General features: G+C 34.2%; 1 protein-coding gene across 1 annotated transcript in view; it reads right to left on the bottom strand.

The window, feature by feature from the left end:
- The window catches only part of SKAP1 (src kinase associated phosphoprotein 1), a 232,848-nt gene that overhangs the window by 169,832 nt on the left and 35,021 nt on the right, over positions 1 to 27,995 (bottom strand). Inside the window, exon 4 of the mRNA XM_063108974.1 lies at positions 13,137 to 13,238. Within this exon, the coding sequence (XP_062965044.1) occupies positions 13,137 to 13,238 (102 nt within the window). The remainder of the gene's footprint in view (positions 1 to 13,136; positions 13,239 to 27,995) is intronic.

The following is a 27,995-nucleotide window of genomic DNA, read 5'->3' on the forward strand; positions in this document are numbered from 1 at the left end:
ATGCCACATGTTAAAAATCATCCTCATCGGATAAATATTATAGGATATATTCTTTTCTAACTCGCAGATACAGCTTTCATGGAGACATTTATGAGAGCTGAAAGGATTGAGGGAAAAATAAAACCCATACTGCTTTTCAGGTTTAAAAAAAAAAAAAAATTATTGGAATTTCAATAATTCATTTAGCAGAGTGTGCAAAAAATTTCATAGGAATCTTTTCTTAATTTTATACTTTTGCCATATATTGAAAATCATACCCAGCAGGCTCTTATATTAGTTGGACTGAAAAATGTAATATGTTAGAATTATTATGAGCAATAACTTGGGTAAGAGTTTAAAGAACCTTATAACTAAATCAGACAGAACTCAATTTTTGCCTGTTCTATCAAGAAGTAAACTTGAAGATGTAAAACTTTTTATCTAGGCGGTGGCTTCCACAGCACCGGCTCGGGATCTCTGCAATGTTCAGTACAGTGATTCATACTGTAATAGTCATAATTTCAATATACAGTATGTTAACATGTAACAATCATCAGCAAACTATAAAATGTACAACAATCACTTATTCAACTACCAGAATTTACCAAGTCAACACTCTGGCAATTCCAACCACTTCCGTTAACTAACTTCTTAAAAACAAACAAACAAACAAAAATAAACAACAAAATGTAAAAATGTAAGAAAGAATGAAAGAACATAAGAAGCAACAATGCTGAAGGAAGGTCTGCGTTAGATGTAAATTGTAAACACCCTGAAAATTGATAATTAATGTGCCTTCACTTATTTTTGCTAAGTCTATTTAGTGGAGTAGCCGAGGCTTCCTAACTGAACTGAAATTAATATCCACTTTTCCAACATTTGTTCTAAATTTCTTTGCATCTGATAGGAAAAGTCGCTATTCTTGCACATACCTTCCTCTCTCAATTAGACATAGCTGGGACTTCTACTGGTGAGACAAACTATGTGTGCTGCTTCTGAACACTGAATGAAACATATCTAAACAAATTAATATACTTAGAGTTAAGAAATTATATTATAATTTGAAATTTTATCCACAGAACAAATACAAAAGCAGTAAAAGGTTTTCCCTGTTTGGGTCATTTTAAAAAGTGTCTCATCTAAACAAACAGGGAATTTTAATGAACCCAAATTAGGGGGAAACACCTAAAATACTATCAAATTTAAATAAATTTGTTATTTTTGAGGAAGCAAACATGCAAAAGATTCCACATGAAGAGCTCCTTGAATTGTTCTGTTGTTCCTTAGGAAAATTTAGAAAAATACTTGCTTTACAGATGAAGGCATTTGCACATACAGTGCAAGAAAGGACAAAGTGAACTGCCTTACTTTCAGCTTCTATGATATGATAAAGAAAATAATAATTATTGACAATAAGATACCGAATAGGAACTCAGATGTAGTTTCTAGGAAAATCTCTTCTATCCTATGCTTTGACAACTACCATGACACCTCCAACAAGCCCTGACACCTCTTTATAGCTACAAAAGTCAAACTTGTGCAAACAATTTCTACATTATACTGCTATTAATTGTAACTATTTGAGAAACTGGCTATTATAATGTCCCTAATTTTAATGCTAAAACAAAGAATATAAAATCTTAAACTGGTAAATAAATTTTGATTAAAAAATAAGTATTCTAGAATGAATCTTTTTCCAATAGCCAAGTAAAGCCAGACATCTAAGGAAGAAGCTACACTTCAGAGAGATTTGTGAAAATACACATAAGAGATTTTAAGTCAATAGTTAAAGAATGTATATTCAAGAGCAATTGTAATTTTTTGGTGACCAAACAACTGACATATACATGGTAGTAAATAGCATGGCATAACTAAAAGCCATTTTCTGCTTCTCTTCTCAGAAAAGAATGTTCCAGAGTTTTTATGAAAATTTACAATTTAGTCCATCTCATGGAAAGTGCAGCCTTTACATGGAAAAAAATTAGGCCTAGCAGGTATATGACACAGATCAAGAAATCACAGTGAATAAGATTGCCTAGCCTGATTATAGACAAATCTCAAAAACGTTACATCAAATTATTGTTTTTTAAAAGTATAAAAATTAGATTATTCCTATGAAGACCCATAAATGTTTTTTGTTAAAGAGTTTTATCTGTAGATTGTTAAATTTTGTCTTCAGATGCTCATAGGAATGTCAATGCTAAAAATTAATAAATAGCTGACATTAAAATTTTATTCATACATCTTAAGGGAGAAGCACATAGTTTAATAAAAGTGAATTGATTTTCCTATTTAAAAAAAATAATTGTCATCTCTTCAAGTGGAGAAAAAAGAAAAACGAGTCAAAATGACCAGTTATTTCATTTCACCTGTGACCAACCCCTTTTCATTTTGTTCTGCTATGTCTATGCCATTCTTTTCTTGCAATTCTTCAATTAGTGTAATATTCAATATTTCCTTTTAGAAAAAAGGGCAATATTTTATATTAAAAAGCATGTCTCAAATTTATTTCCAGAGTTCCCAGAAATCACTAAATAAGACCCCACACTTTCATTAGAATGTGATGTCAACATAAAAGCAATCTACCTTAACCATTATATAAGTTTCTGAGTAGCCTAAAACAAAGCAAAATAAATTTAGCGATAGTGTCTAATTTTAATCCCTTTACTTTCCTGGATTGCCATGTAAGGCATATTAATAGCAACTTTCCACTGGTTCTTGAATAGAGATCAACTATTTTAAAGGAGAAGAGTTACTTTTAGTGGTCTCCTAAAAACAAACATAATTTTTTGCTACCTGTAGATATTTATTCCACAGGCAATACACATGAACTCATTTGTATACCACTTCAGTCTCCCCTTCAGCTATTTGCCACTTATAACTTTATATCTGAAATTTGTCTACCATAGAAGGAATGCTACTATAATAGATCATAAAATTGATAAAATTAATGTGTTATAAGAGATATAGGAGATCTGATTAAATCTGTTAGAAATGCTAACCGCATCCATTTATAATTGGCAAAGAAAAAAAGTACCTGTAAATTTGGTTTAAAATTCATATCCAGGTCCCCCTTCCCCTTATTTATCAGGTTTTACTTTATTTGTCCTCCCCCTAACTTGTGTAATAATAAGAATATAGTGAAATGATATACAAAAGAAACCACTTTGAGATTTTAAGGCATTAATAAAATAAAAGAACAAGAATTTCTCAGATTTGAGTGTCTGTGTGTATGTGTATTTTTTAATTTATTGATTTATTAACTTAATTTTTAGTTCTTGAACTCTTTCCCTATGCTCGCATGTTGAAAACTTACGTATTTTAGCCTTCCCTTCACTAAAACAAAACGAAAAAATCCAGAAAATCCTCAAAGTAGTATTTTCTTTTACCACAAGAGGGGGCTAGAGAATTCTGATCTCTTCCAAGGTCTATAAAACCCTCTTAACTGCTACTTTATAGACATTCAATTACAACAGGCCATAATACATTAAAGCATTAAAATACACATATATCCCAACATATGCCAAAGCAAGCACTACACTGGTATGCTCTCCAGATGATCACCAATCCCAACGTCAAATAAACACTTAGGCATCTTCTAGTAGTTTATATGGGATTTTACTCCTTAGCCTCCCCCCCCGAAAGGCAGCTCTCTTGGTTGGGTGATCCCCTAGGAATGGGAAATATCAAGGAGTGTGATAAAATACCCAAGGATTGGAGAGTATGACAGGGGCAGAGTGAGGTAAGGATTAAGAGAACTGAAATTTATGTAGTTTAGAAAAGTGAAGACTCTGGGGATAAATGTTCACAGTCTTTAATACATTCTAAAGGTAACAATATAAATGAATTAGGGGAATTATTCAGTCTCAGAAGATGGTATAGAAAAGAGCAATGGCCTGAAACTAAGGAAGGAAAAGTTTAGGTTAGACGTGAAGAATAAATTAGTAATAATAGTTGGGCGGGAAAGATGTCCTGCAAAGGAAGGATCCAAAGCATAATCACTGTATTTGATAATTAGTTAAATGAGATATTAGTGAGAATGATGTGAATTCATTAGAAGGACTAGATTAGATAACTCAAGTGATTTTTTTTCTCTAAGCCCTGACAATCTCTGAATCCAGCTATGTTCTTGGGCATTCATAAATGTCTTTCAATGATGATAATGATCATTTGCAGAGATGAGAGCTCATGATCCCAGTTAACCCTATGTTTTGCTGAGTAAAATAAAATCTGAGGTATTATTATGAAATGACGTAATTATAAAATTAACTAGGACAACAACGATGTCTACCTTTCAGGGCGTTCCATGAAAATATACTATGCCATGTAAGTTATACTTACAGCTTATAAAAATGGGTCTGCAAATTAGATGAAGCCTTCTTTAAGTAAAAGCTTTCCATGTAGGAACAATTCCCTATAAATCCCAATCATTTACAAGCCAGAGAACCCATTCTGTATAATTTTTCTTTCACGCTAGACTAGTGTATCTTAAGGCCCAACATAAAAAAAAGTTGTTACTCTAAGTCAGAAAAGCAGTCTAGAGCAGAAGTATAGTATAGTCTGTAAATTCAACCGTCTTTGCCTAGTAGACTATAGTATTCTTGACTAACAGGTGCTACAGCGTTGTTTTAAACAGCATTACTAACATTTCTTTTTTTACTTGAAAAGTCTATGAGTTCTATGTTAGCCTAAAAGAATTTATGGCTAGTAGAAAAACAAAGACTATCAAAGCATGAAGAGTTGAATATTTGTATTAAGTTTATATACTTGGCCCCAAAGAGTTATTTTATGCTTAAACAAAATTCTTTCAAATTTAAGCGAATATTAGAGTTTATGGTAAAATAGTCAGTGGTTTTGGAGTTTGAGGAAGTACAGCCTAATGGTTAAAATCATACCTGAGAATCCAGAACTCTAAAACTTTAGACATGATTGCCCTAGGTAAGGCAGCCAAACTTGGAGTGATACAGTGTTCACCTACAAAGCAGATGCTACATTTCATTATAATGCATTTATAAATTCTATGAACTAGGTAATTAAACATGTTGTATAAGATTTTTTAAATCAACAGCATACAAAGATATACAACCCCTCCTTACCTTTGATTGATTTACATATCAATCATATATTATACATAAAACATTGTTAACCAAAACACTGCGTATCATTTTGCCACCACTGAAACAACTACAGTAACATCTTCAATAATCACATACTATAGCTTTCACACTGCCATTAAACTCATTGACTAGCTTGGAATTTGGAGAGAAACAAAGTATACCTGAGGCATTATGAAAAAGCTTAATCCCATCTGCCAAGTCACTCATTTAAAAATCAACTATTTAGGGCCGAGCCCGTGGCGCACTCGGGAGAGTGCGGCGCTGGGAGCATGGGGACATTCCCGCCGCGGGTTCAGATCCTACATAGGAATGGCCGGTGCGCTCACTGGCTGAGTGCTGGTCACGAAAAAGACAAAAAAAAAAAAAAAAAAAAATCAACTATTTATACTTAAAAATGACCACTGTTATTTCTAATTATAGTGGAAGCTAATCATAGTGGAAGCTCAATAAATATTTGACCTTTCAAAGAATATTCTTTTGCTCATACTCCCAGTCTGGAAAAGACTTCTAAAATCACTTTGGCCAGAATCCAGGTCAAATATTATTTCAGTTTCTTTTCAAACTACTGCAAGTCCAACCAATTGTTCTTTTCTGCAATCTGTGTCCCCAGTTATCAGCACTTGATTATGTACCATATACTTTGTTGTGGGGGTGTCTAAATCACCTCTGTTCAACCACATTACATGCTCACTAAGGAAAGGAATCACATCTTTTTTGTGTCCTCCATACAGCATCTAAACCTGTGATTAAACAAGGGCATTCAATACAGGTATTCAATAACTAACTCTTCATTAGCAGTATATTAAAATCTTTAGCATGGACCAAAAGCCCAAAAAAGATAACTAATTAGTGCTATGTCAAATCAGTTCAGGAACTTGTTGTATGAGGGGTCGGGTCTTCAAAAAGTTCATGGAAAGATTCATTCTATCCTTTAATTCTATTTTTCCATGAACTTTTAGAAGTACTCTCATATGTTTTTCATAATTATAACTGTTAGCATTTATAGAGCCTTTTGAAATTCTTTAAAAAATGTACTATTCCCAAATCATCCTGGAAAAAAGGACATATGTAGGCAAGAGAGATGCACATGTCTGAAGAACTTGACTGAAACTTGTGAGAAATAGCTTGAGAGCAAAAGGCCTCCTGCAAAGCTGTGTGGGTGCCGCACTGAGGAGCATGCTGAGGTCACACAGGTGAGGGAACACACTGTGTGAGCCAGAGGGGCCACTCCTGGCGAGGTGGTCTTGTCTGCCGTCTTGGCTCTGTCACTTGCTAACCTGGGACTGAGACACTTAGTGTCTTTAAAATTTAGTTTCCTATTTGGTAAAAGAGAAACTAGATGATTGCCAAGTCTCTTCCAGCTCTAAAATTCCATAATCTTATGTAGAAACGAGTTAAATTTACAAGGAGTTTGTTTTAGGGAAAGAAGCAGTGTGGAAGATATTTAGCAATCAACACATGTGAGAGCGCTTTACTGGGCACTGGACAGAAGGTTAGAGTTTAAATGAGTACCAATAGCTCAACATGCTGAGCTGAAGGATGAAAAATGGGTCGTTCATAGACAGATAATTGTTATTGTTTTTTAATTCTTCACAAAACATGTATAATCCTTGGTAATCATTTGTTTAAGTTATATAAATTACTGTCAACTTCGAAACCCAGTTTGTCATCTTCATCTGTGATTTATACCAGACTATATAAACGACATGATGTCTTAGATCTAATAAGACATTTATCTTCATGAAGGAGGTCACTGCGATCCTGAGTGACAGTTTACTTACCCTTATCACAGTTAACTCAACACCAAGTCCTTAATTTCTCCAATGATCTGAAATCTGATGGACTCACCTGAAGCTAACAAAAACTTGTTCAGAAATCCACCATGCTCACAAAAGGGTTTTTTGGTTTTTGTTTTTTTCCCATAGAATTTGTTCTTTGGCCCCCCAAAACACAGACATGGAAACAAATTTTATGTGCTTCCACAGTGCATACCACTAGACACACATATATACCTTCCATTAGTTTTGAGAGGAGTCATGTGCCTTATTAAAACAAAATATACCTTCTAGCTGACAACAAAGATGAAAGCAATTGTCTGAAGAATAAAAAGAAAGTGAGATAAAGGCTGAGTTGTATGTATGCATGTATGTTTATTCATAGGCATAGATGCAGAGAGACTGTCTTGAGTCACTTTCATTATCTTCATATCATAGAACACAAAGGAACTAAAAACTCTAAATATGTTCACATAGTTTATGTAATATTTTAAAAATACCATGAAGGAAGTAATGAACTTGACTCTATCAGTGAGAAGGAAGCAAATGGCTCACTTTTTTAGGCCATTAATTCTTTCAATCCACTGGTGTACTATTGGTACTAAGGTACTAGGTATTATTAGTATTAGGGTATCGATGAACTTGCAATAGGTTTCTAACATTCCAAGTAAAACAACCCTAAAATATGCACATTTTCCTCCAAAATTGTCAGCAGGATTCCACCTAAGAGTCATCCTGATCAATGAGGTCATTTACCTCTAATCCCCGCATCACTAACTCACGTACCTCAGTAAACACTGTAAGAAGCACAGTTTATTTACTCTGTGAAATAATGCATACACTAAAATCGGGCCTTACCCATGGCTCACGACTACAGGGATCTCAAACTGCTGTGAACAAACATTTTTATACTTACTGAGAATACAGTCTATCGGGGGGTGCTCTCATAGATTTAGACAACAAAACTATCTTAATAAGTGGAAATTCTCGGGACAGTATTTCAGCTCATTAAGAGGAAACCTTTTCAAACTATTAGAGCTCTTTATAAGGACCTAATAATACGACCTTGAAAACATAAAACAAAACACAGAAAAATGGCTAAATCTACAGCCACAATTGAAGATTTTAACACAATCCTTTCAGCAGATAAAAGAAAATCTAGAATATAAAAGATTTGAAGAATACTATTGACAAATATAAAGCAGTAAGAATGTATTCGGTAAATACTTCAGGAGTACACATAGCACATAAGCATAAACTGATCATTACTACGCCACAAAGGAAGTCTCAACAAAGCCTAAAGAATCAAAACAATATGGACCGTGTTCTTAGATTATAATGTAATAAATTTCTAGAAACTACAACAAAATGAATCAAAATAAAAACTAAAACAAAATCACAAAAAACACTTCTAAAAAACACATAGGTTAAAAAGAATATCAAAAAGGAAATTACAAAACACAGAATGGAATGATGAATTATAATGAAGCAGTTCATATCAAACTTTCTGGGATGGTGTCGAAGTTGCATTTAGAGAATAGTTTTTAGCTCTGAACACATTTATTTTAAAAATCAACATTATATTCAGTGGGGAAAAAGCAATAAGGAATGAGCTATAAAGCCCATAAAAGTGGGTATCTACAGAGGACAAACATCAAACCGAGCTCTTGAAAAAGCAGCAGCTTGGGAATCTATTGGAATCCCAGTCCCTCACATGGATTAGATATGTCATCCTTTGCCAAGCCACTTAATTTCTCTATGCCTCATTTCTTTACCTGTAAAATGGGGATAACAGCACCTTCCTCTCGGAGCTGGTTTGAAAACTACATGAGATAACCCACAAGAAGCACTTAGTACTGCACAGTAAGCAATAAATACTTCCCGTTACCAGGTAACTTTACCATTCCTTCCAATTCCCAGATTCCATGATTCTAAGTTTGGCACAATGAAATTTAAGACAAACTTGAATTCTAACCACAAAGATCTAATTAATAAATTAAACCATTATTTGATTTCACAATACTGAAATAGTTATGTTTAAAATACATTCAGATCGAATGTCTTTTCCCCATTATTATAAAAAGAAAAACCCACAATGATCAACAAAAGCTAGTCTATTATTACCATAGTCTTACATCCCAAACTGACTTATATTTGAGAATTAAAATGAATACAGAAATGTAAAAAAAAAAAAAAAATGCTAAAAATAACACTGTAGAAAGCTGATTTTCTTTATTTCCAGAATATTCTATATAATTTTGAATGTACCTTTTAGAAAAGGCATGGAGTTGAAAATGTCTATTATTGGTACATTAACAGGTTTGCAATTTCCTTTGTATCAATAAGTATATTAATAAATTTATCAACAACAGCCTTTTCAGCTAGTCATTAATTCTCTTCTCCAATGATAGTTACAGGTCTTTAGTTTTCCAATTCTGTTTCTCATTTTGCTGAAGAATAAGAACCTTCTCTAACCTTCAACATCTTGATACAAAAATAAGCTTTAAAAACATTCTCACTTCCTTACAATGTTTCTGTCCAACATCCATTTGCCACCTTTTCTTTAATTAGAATGCAATAATATATAACAAGTAATACATTATTACATACTTTAGGTTTCTTCTAAAGTAATTTTATTTTTTCTCATTCTTCCAGAAGGAGTCACTATACTCTGTTTATAGAAAAATCACTTTCCCCAACCCTCCTTTTAAAAAAATGTATGTACACATGGGTTTTTCATAATAACTTACACTAACAAAATAAGTTTATAGACACATTAAGATCCTTTTATATTTTGGAATCTGAAAGCAATCATATCTTGAGCTTTGTAATCGTCTGGCTTCTGTACAATTATTGCATTGAATGTTTCCTAATAATTTTTTTCCTTCATATGATAGAAACTATGCTTTTAGTCTAGAAATCTAAATGTTATTTCTTGTAGCAAGTTTTCGTTCCCAATGGTGGGGCTATGCTCTTGTTGGTATCTCTCCATAGGATATAGCCTGCCTTAGGATTGCGGACATTTACAAAAGAAAAGGAGAAGGAATTGTGGTTACGTAGCAGTGTGCTCTCATTTTTATGCATGGTTTAGCCTGTAACTTTGGTTTTCATTTTTTGCTGTGCACCTGGCCAAGTTTCTATTTTCTTCTAGATCTCTTTGTAGTTTTCACAAAGGCATGACTCGGACAGGACACGCACCATGGTCATTGCTTCTCATCACTAAATTTAAGAGCAGATGGGTCAGACCGTGTATTCTTTTATAATTGTAAGTTTAGGACACTGTCCTGGCTGGGGGGTGGACGATAACAAAACTGAAATATTTTGACATTTACTAATAAAGATAAAATTCCAAAAGCTAAAAGTAACTGTCACTAAAGAGAAGGTTAAAGGAGAGTATCTTTTCTTCTTAAAGAATTGCCTTACCTATCTCGCCAGCAAATGAAGACATTTGTTCACTGTCTACTTATTAATAGTGTTTCCCCAATGAGATGGTCAGTTCCATGAGGGCAGGGACTGTGCCTGCTTTTTCACTGAGTATTTCACATGCAACTTAGCACAGTGCCTTGGTATTACCTTAGAATCTCTAAGTAAGTATTTGTTAAATAATGAATAAATAGAATATCAAATATTACTATCCTTTATAATGGTAAACTCTAATTAAACAGGATATAGAGTTTACTCAAATTTTCAATACCTTTATAACCCTCTCTTTAATTTCACAGGAAATGTATATATCTTTAATTTTAAGGGGAGGGAAACAAACATTTATTGTGTCTGTTGTGATCAGGCACTCAGGCACTATGCCAGATTCAAGGCTTTGTAGAAACTCATATTTAAACATTATCACATTGTTCTTAAATCAGTTTTCAACACATAAATAGGTCTATTCCTACCTCTACCATTGACTGTGACTTTGAGAATTCTTTTATGCACAGAATTAAAAACAAAAATCTATTAAGAATTTAATATTACTAATATAATTAACTCCTCTCTTATGTGAAACCATTACGGAACAAATTTTTTCCCCTATAGAATTCCCCAGACACTAGGTTTACCTCTTTCAACGCAATTTTTAAAAAAAATTCATCTATTTTTAATGAAAAATTTTTAAACATATTATTTCTATCTGTATAGTCTTAGCCAAAATGTCTGGAACACATTTTTCCACCTTTTGAATCTACTTTTTTGGATAACACAGATAAGAATAGTGGCAAAGGTGGTAAACAGAGTGGTTAAGAGCAGAGGTTCTAGACCAAGCCATAAATCCTGGCACTACTATTTACTAGCTGTGTGATCTTAGGAAAGTTAACTTCCCTGAGACTCAGTTTCCTTATCTGTAAAACGAGAATAATCCTAATATCTACCTTTTAAGATTAAATGATGATGCATGCAAAGTGCTTAGAACACAGATACAAGGCACATAGTAAGTGCTCAATAAATGCTAGCTAAAAAAGTTTTAGTATATTAAGGTACTGAGATATTAGGAGAGGGCTTGGACCATTTCTTTATACAATATAAAATGGCCCCAGACTGCTATGGTTTTTTGAATTCCTATATAAATTTTATTTATAGATTTTGTTTTCTATATAAATTTTTAATTGTTTTCCTGTTTCTTACCTCAATGTTATTTGTTAATTGATGCCTTTACAGTACACTTTCTTCTAATTTGAAGCTTTATTCTACTACAGGCTGAAAAAGCAAAACACTGTAATGGTTAGAAATTTGTAAGAAGAGGATTCCCCAGTATGGGCCTCAGGGACTCTCCTGAGAATGAAGTACATAGGTATTAACTCAGTAATCTCTATTTCCACTTAGAGGTCTTTCAGGCTTACTTATTGTGTTCTCAGCTGTGTTTGGGAAAGTTAGAAATACCGAATAAGTCACCTATGGATTGATGAGGCACTATTGTTCTAATTCTGCCAAGCATTAGGTTAATAAAAAACACATGAAAGGTTGATTTCTTCATGTTTTGCACTGTTAATTTTCTATAATTATTAGTCAGCTACCAATGTAATTATTAAGCTTTCAATCCAAAAAAATGTTTTTAGTGTAATACCTGAAACAATATACAGATTCCTACATTGCAAGGCTCAATTTTTAAAACTTGGGTGTTACTAATTGTGCTAGTATGCAAAGCTCAAGCAAAATAAAATCTTTCTGTGAGATTCAACCCATAATTGTGATGTGAAGATTATCACTTCAATGAAAGGGAGAAAATATAAATCACCAGAAAGGCTAAATGAAATAACTAATGAATAAAGTAAAAAAAAGAGAGGAAATAAGGATTATGATCCCTTGAAATTTGGAAGAAAAAAAAAATGGAAAGATTACAGACTAATAAAGAGAAATAAAGAATAATTTATTGACTTTATTCCCAATCCCTAAGTGAATAATATGTTTCCAATTTAATGTTCAGTTCAGTAACATCTCTACCTTTTTACCCCATGAAAGAGACTCTGATAAGAAAACCAGGCATATCCATGATGATGAAGCCTTCTGCTCGAGTGGCCAGATGCCAGAAGAGGCACAGCCATCCCTGCCACTTGGAAAATCTGGGCCCATGCCAGAAACTGGAAGCTACCAGGCCCAAATATTTTTATTCATGTATCTTATCTTAAAAATTTGTGTATATTTTGCATTCTACTCTGTTATGTACCATTGTATTTTTAATATAAAAATGCTGGCAACAGTTGAATTATTTAACCCCTCCTATTTCCAAATATTCAAGTAAAATTGACACTCGAGGAAGATTTGCACTGTGGTTTTGGGGCTTTCCCTCCCCCTTGAACCACGCCAGTATGGTCAGGGCTATGTGAGAGGCACAGGTGATACCTTATTATAATATGATGAGCTCAAGCGTCTTAAATGATCCACCATAATTAATAATCCAATAATCATTAAATGAAAGCTCCAATTCCCATGCAACTCAGTGAAGCTAAGAAACCCAAAAGAATGGTCAACTGGGCCCTGCAATCTTAAAACGCCCTCTTAGCGTTTGAGCCACAGTTTTTATAAAAAGATCAGTAAGGATGTCTTCCTGCTCCAATATGGAATCAGCGTTTCCCTAAAGACATTAACGTCAGCAGTACTGAGTTACCCAGGGGGATCAGCACCGCCATGGAAGAAATAGTTGTTCTTTGCAAGCGAGTGATTATCAATACAGAGAACCCACTGAAGGCTGCTGCATGCAAAATGACAAAAGGCAGACACCAGGACAAAAAGTAACAAAATACGGTCACACGAAGTCCAGAAAGACGACACTCACCCTCATCCTGATAATCTGATAAAAAGGGTGCATCTGATACGAGGGATGGGCCGTGAGTTCCACTGTGATTCTCCTCAGAGCTGTCTTGTCCAAGGTCTCCCCCTGAGGGACAAGAAAGAAAGAGATCAAGGTTACCCTTCAGACATTTTTATAAAGGTACGGTATTTGCAGACATCTTCTGATATTCACAAAAAAGGATGTAACTTTTGCTTGAACATGGTCACTATCATTAGCATACAAGAAACAAATAAATTCAAGAACCAACTTACCGGGATGGGAAATTTTCCACTCTAGTAACTCTTTCGCTGGAATTTAGGAACTGTTAACTTGGAGTGGGAAGACAGATTGCTACCAGAGAGAAACTTCTCCATATCACACTTAAAGTGAAAACATAGCTATATAAATTCATAATCAGATATACTATCTCCATTAATTACAACCTTTACCCTGAATGCCTCTTCTTCATTATATTTCCAAATGAAATAGAATATGTCTTTCCTTCTCTGAAAAATAAAAGTAGTAAAAATAAAAGAAGTAAAAATCTAGACTTTTCTGGATTCTATTCCTGTTTAAATCAGTACTTGTTTTGCAACCTTAACAAAGTTCTCTCTCTGTAATTCTAGTTTACAGCCTATGCAACCAACCTCTTAGGAATTCTAAAAGCCCTAAGAAGGTAATATTTGTTCTGTAAAATGGCTTTGATAAAAGGTAATGTATATACAATACTGAATTATGCAATTAAAACAATGCTAATCCCTTTTGGGTGTTTTCAACATACATTGGATTGTATTTTGTAGAAGTGGCCGATGCTATTATGATACTTTAAAAGGTTCAGATGGAAGACGTTAGCTCATTCAGAAACCGGAAGGAAAGGCTCTGCATTGCAAATGGCTTTCCTTAAAATCCCCCAAACAGAGGTACATTCTGCTGATAAAAGGACACCAACAGCTGCTTAGTTCATTTCACAAACATGAAAAAGGGATTTTCAACTGAATTTAATATCATCTCAAATACTAATTTCCAAAGGAAATCACCAATGCTAATCTCAGTAAACACCGTAGAGTTTTGGCCCTGGATTTCAACTAGGGAGCAGTGAAACCAAACAACCTACATAGAATCTGTATTGCCTCACTTTAAAGGTTTATTTCCTACAATTAAATTAGAAGGATAGGGAGGAAGTAAAATGATAAAAAGAGAATGGCTGTAGCCTTTTCTTTCCATAAATTAGATGATCACATATAGACTCTTCTTTGAATGCTCAATGGTAGGTAGATGTCCACAACTCGGCTGAACGCCAGTAGGTATAGGACTTTAGAAATAAACTGCAGAGTATATTATGGAAAAGTAAAAATTTTTTAAAAACCTTACACAGCAGTCATTAGCCAAAGTTAGAAGAAATGCTCTCCTTTACTAGTTTACTGATCAGGACACAAAGCTATAGTTAAGCCTAAAGCAGCAGTGTGTACTTTCCATAACAACCAGAAAATTCCTCAAATACTGACTGAGGATTAAAATGCTCAAATTTTACACCACTGCAAATCCACTGAAATTATATTATCAACATGATCTAATGGACTGCCTCGCTGGTAACCTGAAAGTGAACTGCAAGTTTGAAAGGAATTTTTATTTAGAGCCAAGTCAAAATTCTTAAATAATAATAACAAAAAAGAAGTAGCTTGGCTTGCCAAATAAATTTTAATATTTGTCGGATATACTGAACATTATTTATCAACTATCATTCTGGACTCGAAGTTTTCTGCTTGCTTCAGAAATTTGACAAATCTACCACTGAAGAAGAAAAAACCTACTCTTATACATTCTAGCATTCTAAGCTTTTTTTTTTTTTTTTTTTAATATGCAGGTCAGAAAGGGCTTTTTTGTTTATTTGTTTGTTTGTTTGTTTGTTTTAAATAAACTTTTTATTTTGGAATAATTTTAGATTTAGTAAGTGTTGCAAAGGTAGTAAAGACGGTTCCTATATACCTTCACCCAGTTTCCTCCAATGTCAACTTCTTACATAACTAAGGTGTAGCTGCCAAAACCAAGAAATAACATTGGTACACTGCTACTAACTAAACTACATATTTTGATTTCACAAGTTTTTCCATTAATGTCCTTTTGCTATTCCAGGATCCAATCCAGGATATCACATTTTATTTACAGCTTCCATTTAAAAACTCTCAACCAAAACACCTGCCTGGATTTGGCACTTGATCTACTAACTTCAGATGACAAAGTCACTTATGCACAATTCCTATGGTTTCTGAGTATAGTTACCTAATGTGGGCTTTTAACAGCCACTCCTGTGCCAAATATGAGATTGTGCCTTTGTAAAGTATGCAACAATGAAGAAATACAACTCGATGGGGGCAAACCAGAGCCTAGGTCAATACTACAAATGGTTGTGGTGGGGGAAACATTTAAAAATATACTTCACACTCAAGCACAATTAGTTCCTGATGATGGAGATGTTATTATAAGTGTTTTTAGTGTCATATCAAGTGGCCCAACTCCCTTGGGCACACACAGAAACAAGCCTATAACATTATATCAATAGACACTCCCGTGTAATTAAAATGATTACAACTACTCAAGATGCATGGGTGAAAAGTTTTATAGAAGAACCAGCAATTACTGAGGTCATTTGGATTTGTTTAAGTTTAGAACATTATTTTTCCTTAAAACATAACTGCATGTATTCTCTGGATTTGTCTACAGCTCTGACAGTTGCAGTTCCAAGTGGTCACTACTGTAGTCCAGTGGGATCAGACATAAATGATCACAGACTATAGTGACAGACATTTCCGCTCAGCAGCTCTACAGTTAGGGCTTAGAACTCCATCTGTGTAGAGTGGCTTTCTCACAAGCCCTTTGCTGCTGGAGACACTTTCCCACTGCAACTCATTCAGAATCAATATGTTTCTATACAGATATATATTCTAACACACCACATCTCCATTAATTACATCCACTACCTTCAGTCCTTTCTCCTTGTATTTCTAAACAAGATCTGAGGAAACTATATCAAAGGTTCACCTGCTATTAGCTGGTAATTTGCTCCTCTACCTTAAGTGTCATAAGAATCAGGTGCTAGGAACATTCTTTAGTATATTCAATGGCATGTTTTCCACTGAGTATCCTATTGAGGGGCCCATACCTGGGATGATTTCTCATTATTCTTTTCTGAGAGTCAAACTCCATTTCATTCATGCTCCACAGAGTGATAAGTTGTGAATTTCTGAGGGTTGGGACATAAAGATAAAGCAGCTTTGTGTCAGGTGTAAGGTAATTATTTTCTAGGGTTTCTATGCTATTTGTTTTTATTCCCTGTGTCTTCATTAACAGTTAATGAGTTTTCCCCCTTAATTCTGAAACAATAGCTTGGCTACTAGAAGTTGGCTTTTCCTGCCGTGGATTCAACCAGCTGTTGCTGCTCCATAAACTTTATGGAGAAGTGAATTAAATTGCTAAAAACTTTCATTTACTAATTCAATTCCAAATAAAACAGAGGGAAAAATGAACCAGGATGATGTTCCCCTTGTAACTATTTTGACTCACAGCAAACCGATCTAGTCCTGAACTTGCAGGTATTATTTAGGCACAAAAACAGGCCATAATGACAATTTTACCAAAGAAATGAGAAAGACGTGAAAAAAGACAGAAAGCAACTTAAGCATTAATAAAAGCACATACAACAAAATATGAGAACAACAAATAACAGAAAAAACATATGAATATATGTTTTCTTATTCAACATGTCAAGGCTCAATTTTTTCTCATGTTAGTATGTCATCTGTTATTTCTCTTCTAATTAATTGTGAGCTATAGTATAAGACTCTTCACATCTGCAATCAACTGCTTATATGGTGTGGTTAAAATTTTTCTAGGGTTGCTATTATCCCACCAAGTATTTTTGGATAATATAAGAAAATTTAAGTTAATGTAAAATTGTCTGAAATTTTTTGGGTTTTGTTAGTTTTGTTGCTGTTGGAAGCGAACACATGACTTCCTGCTCTATTTAATATATAAGAAACCATGAGACACACATAGCTCCTTCTTTAAACTAATAAATCCTCACTAAAATGCTATAAATAAAGCTCCCTGATCCAAATCCAGTTAGTTTTCATGCTTGATAGCATTAATATTGCCAAATTTTCATGGACCAGTTTAATGGTAATGCAGTTCCCAAAGCTGAACTATAGTAAGATTAGCAAAACTGCAGCTTATTATTCCTTATTATAACCATTCACCTAAGTTACTGAATCTAACACCAAATAATGAAATACGTTGGGTACGGATGTGACCATATACGTGAAATGTTACTCGCATGTAAATATTTTATAGAGCATATTTGCAACACCAAAGCTAAAGTTCTGTCAACACTTCCATTATAAGTTACACATCATTTTGCACATACCCATGCATTAGAAAATGTACGGTGTTATCCACAGAACATCTTAGAGGCTTCACCGATTTCTAAATATCTATTTGGATTTGCCTGGTTAGTTCTTGTGATTAATCCATGTATAGCGAAGGTCTCAAAGTCTTCTCTGTTCTATACAGTCTGACTTCCTGCCCATCTCTCTTTTTTTTTTTCTTCTTCTACATCTACCCATAACTCAATGTATAAATATTCTTTTTTTCCCCCAAGGCCCTGGCAGTGAGTTTAATAGTACTGAATGTCATTAAGTCCACAGAACAAATGACAGGCCAGGTAGAGAAAGTTTCCATTTATCACTCTTTTAAAAAGTTACTCCAACTAGATCTTGAATGTACAAGAAGTAAATTAAGCCTAAGTTTTTTAGCTAAGAATACTGTTTACTAATAATATAATCATGCTAAGAATAGCAGACTTCTTAAGAATCTTTAGAGAGAACATTTACAGAGAGAGGTACACAGTCTAAATGATTAGAAATGGAACCAGACTGATTGGGCACTCATTGTACAATCACTAGGACAACACCTGTGAATCCAACAACTAAAAGGGCAGCATAGCTTAATAAGATTGTCAAAATGAACTACATCTGTCAGTGGTAGATTGGACAGGAAAATGTCAGTGGGAGCCAATTGAAAAGTTCTTTTTTCTCCCTCACTCCTCCAAGAAAATGGCCCTTTGTATTGCAGTTTTTCTTTCTGACCAGTAGGGTGAGCTGCAGCGTGTAGCATCATCCTAGTTCTTTAAAAAAAGAAAAAGAACGAAAGAAAAGAGAAAGAAAAAGGAAAAGTATCCACTGTGGGAGCCCTTCTGCTCCTCCCCCTCCCTCTCAGAAAATACTGACATTTTTAACCCTTCTTAGGTTTCAATAAAGGCATAACTCCTGGATAATAACAAACGAGACTGGCAGCAACAAATATAAACCAGATAACTGTATATGCGACAACACACACTTCATAAAGCAAATTACGGCCTGTCAGCAATCATTCTGTCTTTACACTAACGCATTCCATCTACCGCTGTTATTGTTCAACTGGTACGAAAATGGAACCTGCTGAGTTGGAATATTTTCAGTAGAAGTGAAATTTTGACAGAACTCAGAACATGTAAACCGAGGTATTTGGAAGATTGTGGATAAATATGAGTATATTGTGAAATGAATGCATTTATCATACGGCAACCAGGCAATCATAATCTGGCATTATTGGTTCATAGTTCTGTTTTCTTTGGATCACTGTATTCTCAGTCCTTAATTCTTATTATGAAACTATTCAACTGAATTCTCAGCATGTTTTGATTTACAGAAGAAAGTCAGCTATAGTAATAATCATAATAAAAATACAATAGCTTGCTGAACTCTTACTGGGTACAGGCTTTGGGTTAAGGCTCCTCATGTACTATCTCATTTAATACTCAGAATAATCCTGTGATGTATGAGTATTATTATTCCAAAGATGCAGATTCTGAAATTGAGACACAGAGATTAAATAACTTACCCAAAGTCACATAAGTACTCATAAGTGGCAGAGTCAGGCTTTGACCCCACCTTGTCTGATTACTAAGCTCTTGTTCTAATCCACTGAGCTGTACAGTTTCCAAATCTACATGCTTTATAAATCATGTCCCTTACTCAAAGGCAATGCATACTGAATGACAGCCAATGACTTGAATTTATGGTATATGTCACATTAATTAGTATTTTTACTTCAGTAAAACAAGTTTATAATGAAAAGTATAAATTATTATTAGTAGTAGTCACATTAGGTATGGAAACTAGAATTGACAGACAAAGCCAAATGTGATCAATGATTTGGTTAAGAAGGAAGTGGTCCAATTCATAGTTCAAATTTGTCACAATAGTGTTGTGTAGTAATTTTTAAAATATCACTTTTTGGCATGGATTTCGTGCTTACAAAATTTAATACAACTACTTTGGGTTTAGTCAGATTGATACATTGAATTTTTTCTAGCACCTTCTATTTGATTCTGTTTGATCCTGGGCATTATGACCCTGCTTCACCAAAAACTAACCAACATGTTCTATATCTAAATACATCTTTGTCCTGGTTTGGTTAAACAATGAATTTCCTTTCTGGTACCATCATGCTTTAAGTCTCAGAGTAGGGAAATCCTTTCAAAATATGTCACATAGATGTAGGAATTTTATTACTATTGGTTCATCTTGCCCTTTCTTCCCATCTTTCCCTTTCCTTTCTCCCAAACAACAAACTGTAGTAGACTGTAGTACCCATTTATAATCCTGATGCAGTCCAGTATCTGTTATGCTCCAGTTGGTGGACTGCCACTGCTATAAGGCTAGTTGGATTCCACTGTCTTCTGCTAAAGACGGATGAGACTACATGTTCTTCAGGCTAAATGTATATATAAGAAAAACTTTACAAAAGTCCAAGGAGTAAAAATAAAGCAATACACAATAAAGAATGGATTATGGGTAAGATTAGCAGACCTGATAACACGAACCAGCTTTTAACAAACTGAAAAAAGAGCGAGTCTTCTTTGTGCGTAGCGCAGACCTCCAGTATTACTAAAGCTACAATGGCAAAGTCTTGGCTTCTGTATGCCCCACGCCACCCCAAACAAGGATTCTTGTTCACGTAAGCAACAACATTTATATCACAGCATGTACGTAACACCATTATCAACAGCCAAAATGTCTCACCGTCAAGAATTCAATGCAATGTTTGGTGCCACAGGACAGACGTTTCACACGGAAGAGTACATCTCCTTATTTTTAAAATTTATTGTTTCTTTTTTATTGAGGTATCACTAACACAAGTAAAGTGCACAAATCTTAAGAGTAAGTGGTACCACATTTTTAAGTTTAGGAAAATACCTTTTAGAGATAAAGTGTAATCAAGAACTTTTTCAGGCTGGCAAGGGTGTGTTAAATTCACATCAGCTGACCAGGACAGTAGGGCTCACAAGACTGGTTCTTCCACTGTTTGCCTCACAAGAGTCAGCAGTAACTAGAAGCTTTATTTTGCATGTCATATAAAACCCTTACCCATAACTTAGCAGTCCCTTTCCTTGTGTACCAGCCATCCTGGCAAACAAGCAGAGAAATATGTGTTGATGAGAAGCGTAATGAAAAATTAATGCTTTCCAATAGAATTGGACTCACCTGTCACATTATATAGCCTCCAAATATCAAGCAAATTCACTGGGTTTCAAGTTCGGAGGCTTAACGTACTTACAAAAAAAGATTTTAAGTAGAAGAACCAAAAAAGTTTGTATTAAAGTTAACTACACTTTTCTCTCAATATTTTGTGTTCAGAACATGAAAATTTGTTAGAGGCAAAATTCCTGATGAACATTAGTTCTTATGCTGAAATTCTATCTTCAGAAACTGTACTTCTCATCTGATTTTCTATGTTAATTCAGAGGTAATACTATCTAAGAAAAATAGCTTGTAAGTTATGTTTTTCTCAACATAAGTCCCCTGGGCTAGTCAAATAAACTTCAATAAACAGTCATTAATTTATCAGTTATTTGATTTTCCTTGCCATCTACATGAAGATAAGAATCAGAAGTTCTGGGCTGGCCCCGTGGCGCACTCGGGAGAGTGCGGCGCTGGGAGCGCAGCGACGCTCCTGCTGTGGGTTCAGATCCTATATAGGAATGGCCGGTGCACTCAGTGGCTGAGCGCGGTGCGGGCGACACCAAGCCAAGGGTTGTGATCCCCTTACCGGTCACAAAAAAAAAAAAAAAAAAGAAGTTCTGTAAACTTTTAATAACTACAAATGGAAAAAAAAAAGATTGAGCTAAGGTAAGAAAAGGTATTCATTATCAGTTACCATGGCTATTATATGATACTTATCCCTTAAAATTGACTTTTAAGGGATAAGTCAACTCAAGACACCTATGTACTGCTGGTTCTCAAATATTAAGCAACAGAGAATGTAGGTGTTTTATCTCATCATCAGGGCCTTGTACATAAATTCATATTTTAAGCTAAATAAATAAAGGGGTGTGGGGAATTTGAGTGGATAAGAAACTACCAAATCATGATTCTACTGAAAAAGAGCTCACTACCATGTTGAGTCAAGGGTTATTTTTTGTAAGCTTCTTTATTGAATCAAAAAGTTAAGCATGCCTAGAGTAAAAATTCCAAAGGCATACAGTGAAAGTTCATCTCCCTTACTTTCTCTTGGTCCTTCTCTCCAGAGGCAACCATTGTGAGGTTTCTTGGGTGTTCTGTGAATTTTCTATCTAAATATAACAAGTGTCTGTGTGGGTAGCATATGTCTTTTTTTCTCTTCTTTAAGGAAGAGTAGCATTTCTTCTGTTCTGAAACCAGCTTTTCTTCCTATTTATCTTGATGATTGTTCCATATCAACACATGTACATTTATCTCATTTTTTATTTTAATGGATTTTTTTAGTTAAAAAATAATTCATGTACGTGGTAAAAATTCAAATAGTACTCAAGAGTATATAAATAACAAAGGTCCTCTCATCCATTCATACCAACATCTCCCTCAACAGAGGTTACCAATGTTAATAGATTCATATTTATTCTTCCAAAAATGTTCTATACACAAACAAAAGCAGGTGTGAGCACACAGACACACAGACACAGAAACAAACTGTATGTTGTTGGCCCAAATTGCCTTTTTTCACTAACAATACTCCTTGGAGAAGTATTAATACTTGGAGAAGTACAGATATGTCACACATATCTATGTGCCATTTTCTTTTAACTCTATATAGCATTCCATTAAATGGATGTAGCATAATTTATTTAACTAGTTCCCTATTGCTGTACATTTAGGCTGTTTGGAGTCTTTGCTATTCCAAACAATGCTACAGTGAACATAATATATTGTGTAGGGAATGTATAAAGCAGCATCCTCTGATTCCAATGATTTTTTTTTTACCTGCATGAAAGTCAGTTCTTTCTCATCTGTCTTAATATCATCTGCTCCAGAACTGGATTTTTAGAAAGACATAAAAATCTTAGAAATTTTTAACTTTAAAAGAGAAAAAAGTGAGTCTTTTTGTTTAAAATCTTGCTGTCTTTTACAGTAGTTGCAAAACAATGAGTGCATTAATTTTAAAATGCATTATTTCACTAAAAAAAAAAAAAAAAAAAACCCCAAAACCCAACCAGTAGATATATAGGAAGTAAAATATTTGAAAAGGTATCAAAATCAGTAATTAACTTCAAAAACAGTTTGTGTGTGTATCTACTTTCTACAGATTAATTTGTATAAAATGTAGCAAGTAAGGAAAGGGGGAAAATGCCTATAGGAAGTCAAGCTACAAAAGCAGCTGTCAAGATTGTTGATGCTAAAAGGCTGGGCCAAAGCCAAAGACAGGAGTATTCATCCTCTGTATTTCCCCCTATTAAATCCCCTAAAGACATGGAAAACAGGCTGTAATGTTTCTTTTTAAAAAGTAGTATAGTTTAGGATATTCTAGGTTCATAACCAAAGCTTATGTTTGTAAAATATTAGCATTCCAGAAATAGTGATGGAAAGATACTTAACAATAAATTACAAATATTGTAAATTCAGACTTTTTCTTACATTTGCAAACACATCATAAATTTGGGCTGTTTCTTTGTATAAATCCTACTTATGACTGTGTTAAAACCTTTTGGCATGAATGCAAAGAGTATTTTCATAAATAAAACTTAGTAAAATCACTGTACACTCCATTAACTCAAAAACACTTCTCTTCAACTTCAAAGGGAACCCCCCCTTTTTTTAGTGTAAAGATGGCGTCTCTTTGCTGCTTCAATGTTTTGCTTCTTGCAGTTGTCATAACTACATGCTCCAAGTACGTGACTGGAGGAGACAAGAAGTTAAGTGACATTTGTGCTTTCATTCAAAATGTCTCAGACATTATAGAGCAACAAGCTCATAAATCTAATCTCCGAAGTGCCTACTAATAAAAATCCTGTACTTACACCATATAAATGCAAACCTTACATACATATATGTGGTGAGTTACACGGCCCTACACCAGGGTTCAGCTGAAATAGATGAATTTTATGGAAAGATATGTGAAATATATATTATCAAAGTTCCATACGTGCATTTACACGCCTGATCCTACTTTGAGACACAAAAATAATACTGTTACCACTTTAGTAAGTGTAGCAAGCACTCCTCATAAGTTATCACCACATTGTAACTCATAATAACTGAGAAGTAGGTATTATTAGTGTAATTTTACAGATGAGGAAACTGATGCTTTGAGAGGTTACGTTACTTCATATAGGCTGACAAAGCTCGAAGGTAGAGAAGATATTCCAATTCAGGTGTGATTTCAAAGTTCACACTCTTTCCACCGTAAAACATTAACATGAAACAACAATTAAAAAAAAAAAAACACAGTTCCCTATTCTATGTATTTTGTGCCCAGATACATAAGATTATGCATTAATGTAGTATGACTCACAATAGAAACAGAAGAACAGTGTCATGTTTTTTATCAATCCTAACCTGGATTTCTTTTTCTTTTATCTTTGCATTATGGAGAATTTTAAACATGTACAAAATTAGTAAAATCAGTGTAATTAAGCCCCCATGTATACATCATCCAGCTTCAACAAGTGTCAATTTATGGTCATTCTTGTTTCATCTATACCCCCACTCTTATTTCTTTCACCCCTCCCATATTATTTGTCAGACATATATCACTTTATCTTTAAATATTACAGCATACCTCCGTCTAAGATAAGGACCCATTTCAAAAAATCTAACCATAATATCATTGCCACACTGTAAAAAATTAACAGTAGTTTCTTAATAACATAAAATAAACCAGTCAATGTTCAAATTTCTAATTCTCTCAAAGATGTTATTTTTTATAGTTTGATTCAGGATGCACATAAAGTCCACACATTCATTGATGAGCCTCTCTAATCTCTTTTAGTCTATAGTTGACATGGATTTATAATAACATTCTCTTTATTCACTTTGCACTATTTGCTTTTGCCAAGCAATATTTTAAGGCATCAATTTACTTTAACAAGGGATATAGGATTGCCATTTCAAAATGAGATTTTTAAGATTCACAAAGTGGATATTTTTCATATTGAAATATACTGGATAATTTTCTCAGAAACTTTCTGAGAAACCCAGGCAGATACTCAAAGAATCTTCAAGCTGGCAAGAAACTTCACTGGCCCATATTTACCACTATCATAAATGTAATGTGAGTGACCACTGGACAAAACAATATGCTCTTGTTATATGAGGGTACTTCAAAGGGTTCATGAAAAGATTCATGTTATCTTCTCTATTTTTCCACGAACTTTTTGAAGTACCCTCATACATACTCATAATATTCCCATGGTTTTTCTTAAATATTTATTTAAATATTGCATCATTTGTTTTAGACCCTGTGTTCATGGTGAAAAATTCTATCTAATATTTGTGAAGATGTTTTATAGCAATAAATTTTGAATTATAAACATTATACCTTGAAACTGAAATTTTGGTTAATTAAACTAAAGCTGCCAATAAACTCATTTTATAAAAGGGGAAACTGAAGCAAACTGAAGAAAATCAGTTTGCCCAATGACTTCAAGTGATATTGTCATCAAATCTAAAGGGCAAAACTAATATTGTTGTTTAGACATCTGATCAATATCATACCTTAGGTATTTGATACTGAAATGGTAAAAGTTCCATGATAAAGATTCCAATGGCTTTTCTTTACAACTTTAAATGAAAAATTGCGTAGAAAAAAAGGTTTTTTTTTTTTAAGTAAGCAGAACTTGAATTACCAAAGCAATCATGTTTTATTATAAAACAAAAATAAAAAGCCTTTCCCTTGTTCTCCAGTTACATTTCAACTTATTAAAAGAGCTCTTCCATTTCTGTCCCCTCTAGATTAAAGTAATACATTCTTTGGATTACATTTTTTTTTTTTTTACTATATTTCTTTCTTTTTAAACAGCCATCAGTTAGTTAGAAAGTTGACAGTGAACAAATAAGAAAATTTGGGTGAAAATGTGAGGAAAAGAATTACCATTAATATCATTATAGAAACTACACTTCCTTACTATTTACTATATCCAGGTACTGTGTTAGATGCTTTCACACATTACTACTAATCCTCGACAACCTTGCAATGAGACAGTAAAATACAGTGATGAAGAGTATGGGCTCTGGAACTCTGGAAGAGTTTGGGCTCTGAAATGGGCACGAGTTTCTCACTGGGGTGATGAAAATGTCCTGAAAGCAGACAGTGGTGATGCTTGCAAAACTCAGTAACTATACTAAAAACCACTGATTTGTACACTTTAAAAGGGTGAATTTTATGGAATGTGAATTATATTTTCATAAAGGTGTTCTTTTTCAAATATGTGCTACTAAAAAGATCTACAAATAAAGGATCTTTCACAATTAAAGACTATTTTCCTCCCAGGCACCAGACTCTGATATAGTACAAATACCCTGAAAAACACAAGTGTGTATTTAGGCAAATGCAAAGAGTTAATCAAATTCATCTCATCCTCTTCCTGCACAGAGGGTCCTGTCACAGATAAAAATCCTAGGAAAGCCTGAAGTCATCATTCCCGTTTTTTCTCACTTCCATTCCAACACTTTCAGGGCTTTTAAAATTATTCTGTCAGTTGTTCTTTCTTCCATATTCCTATTCTTTCATAATCTTACGTTGTCCTGTCGTACCTTACATAGACCAGTTACTGCTCCTACCCACCCCACCAGCTTCTGAAGCACACAATCAGCTAAGATCTGATGAAAAGGGTAAGGTAAGAGACACTGCTCCCCACCACATCACCCCCTCCCTCAAATCTGTATGAGAAGGAGCAAGCTTGGGGGCAAGAGTATGGGCTTTCCTACTTGATCTTCTCTTACATTTATTTCTAAATGAGCAAAGATTTTGCTACATATATTCAATCATTGCTGTGAAGCAAATACAGTTTTCTGCCCTAAATAAACTATTTCAATTGCCCCCTTGGCTGCCCTACCTCTGCCCTGTCTCTAAGAGAGACATGGTGTATAGAAGTTGCCCTGTGTTGGAAGAGGACTGCAATTCCACCATTACAAGAATCTGGTAAGATGTGCCCTTTGTCTTTTAAGTCTCACACAGTCTCTTGTGTTAAGCTCCAAAATTATTTTCTCTTCTCAACACATTATTATACCACATCTCTGACACTAATTCTTTATTTCTCCTTTAGGTAATTAATTCTACCCTCACCGTTTCAATCATTTCTGCCAGTTCACAATCATGTTCTGCCCCCTGTGGATTCTGGTTAACATCTGTTAAACCCCGAACTATAGGTTCATTCCCTGAATAACGCATTTCATGTTTTGTAAAGCAAACTGCTTTACATATAGTTCTCTACTGCTCAATGTATGTTTTCAGTTATAAATCCTTTAAGGCAGTGATATACATAGTGTATATCACATAAAATACTAAAAATAGTATAAGTACTCCAACTTTAACTTACAAGAGTCAAAAAGTAAAAATATAGTATTTTTATTTCTTATTGGTGTTTAAAGAAAGCCTTATACAGACTTGAAATACACTGAAACAAGTACGAGCTAGGAAAATAAAAATTTTAATAAAACTAGTATCATCACTCACAATTTTAATTTCTTTACAGTACCACTGCTTGATGAGATTAGGTACATTGACAACATTAGGAGAATAAAAAGTATTGAAAAAGTTTACAAGTGGTTTAAAAAATTATAGAGCAAAATAGTTCATAAAGCTATTTGCAAGTTTGATCTAGACCTCTCTGTGATTCTCTGAGAAAATAAAAACCCTCCTTTTATAATCAATTAAGATTCAGGATCATGTTTCCGACATTCTCAACCAGAGAACTAAAAAGAAGGAAGGCATGTATTTTAAAGACACCCCCTCAAACTGAATTCAGAAAAAATATTCCATTTTGAGCCTTTTAAAAATGTGTTCTAATCTTGTCTTTTTTTTTTTTTTTTTAATTTTGCACACAGCTGTCTGTCGTACTTTTTAGAATCACGCCAGATGCTGGGTTCATCAAGCAAAAGCAGGAAAACAATGGTTTGAAAGCAATTAGAAGCACCAAGGCTGCAGTGAAGCTCATATTAGAATGTGATAACACTGTTCCAGTGGGAGTCTCAGCCCTGCTCCACTTCTGACATCTCTCTGTTGCCAGACAGGCAGGCTGTGTGGAAGGGCACCGTGATCCAGGACGTAACATACTGGAATTTATTTCTGCAGCAAATGAAAGATTAGCTGAGTTGGAACCCTCCCAAGGTTTTTATTATGAACTCGGCTATGATTTTATTTGAATGTTACTGGATCCTGTGGGCATCTAACAAAGCTCAAGGAATAAAAGCATATTATAGCTTTAGCTCTATAACATAATCTAGCAACAATCCACTCAGAAGGCAGAAGCACAGAACCTCTTGTAGCTAAAAAGCAGGGCAGGGGGCCCAG

Source organism: Cynocephalus volans, chromosome 10 (genome assembly GCF_027409185.1).
Source record: "Cynocephalus volans isolate mCynVol1 chromosome 10, mCynVol1.pri, whole genome shotgun sequence".
Classification (NCBI taxonomy): Eukaryota; Metazoa; Chordata; class Mammalia; order Dermoptera; family Cynocephalidae; genus Cynocephalus; species Cynocephalus volans.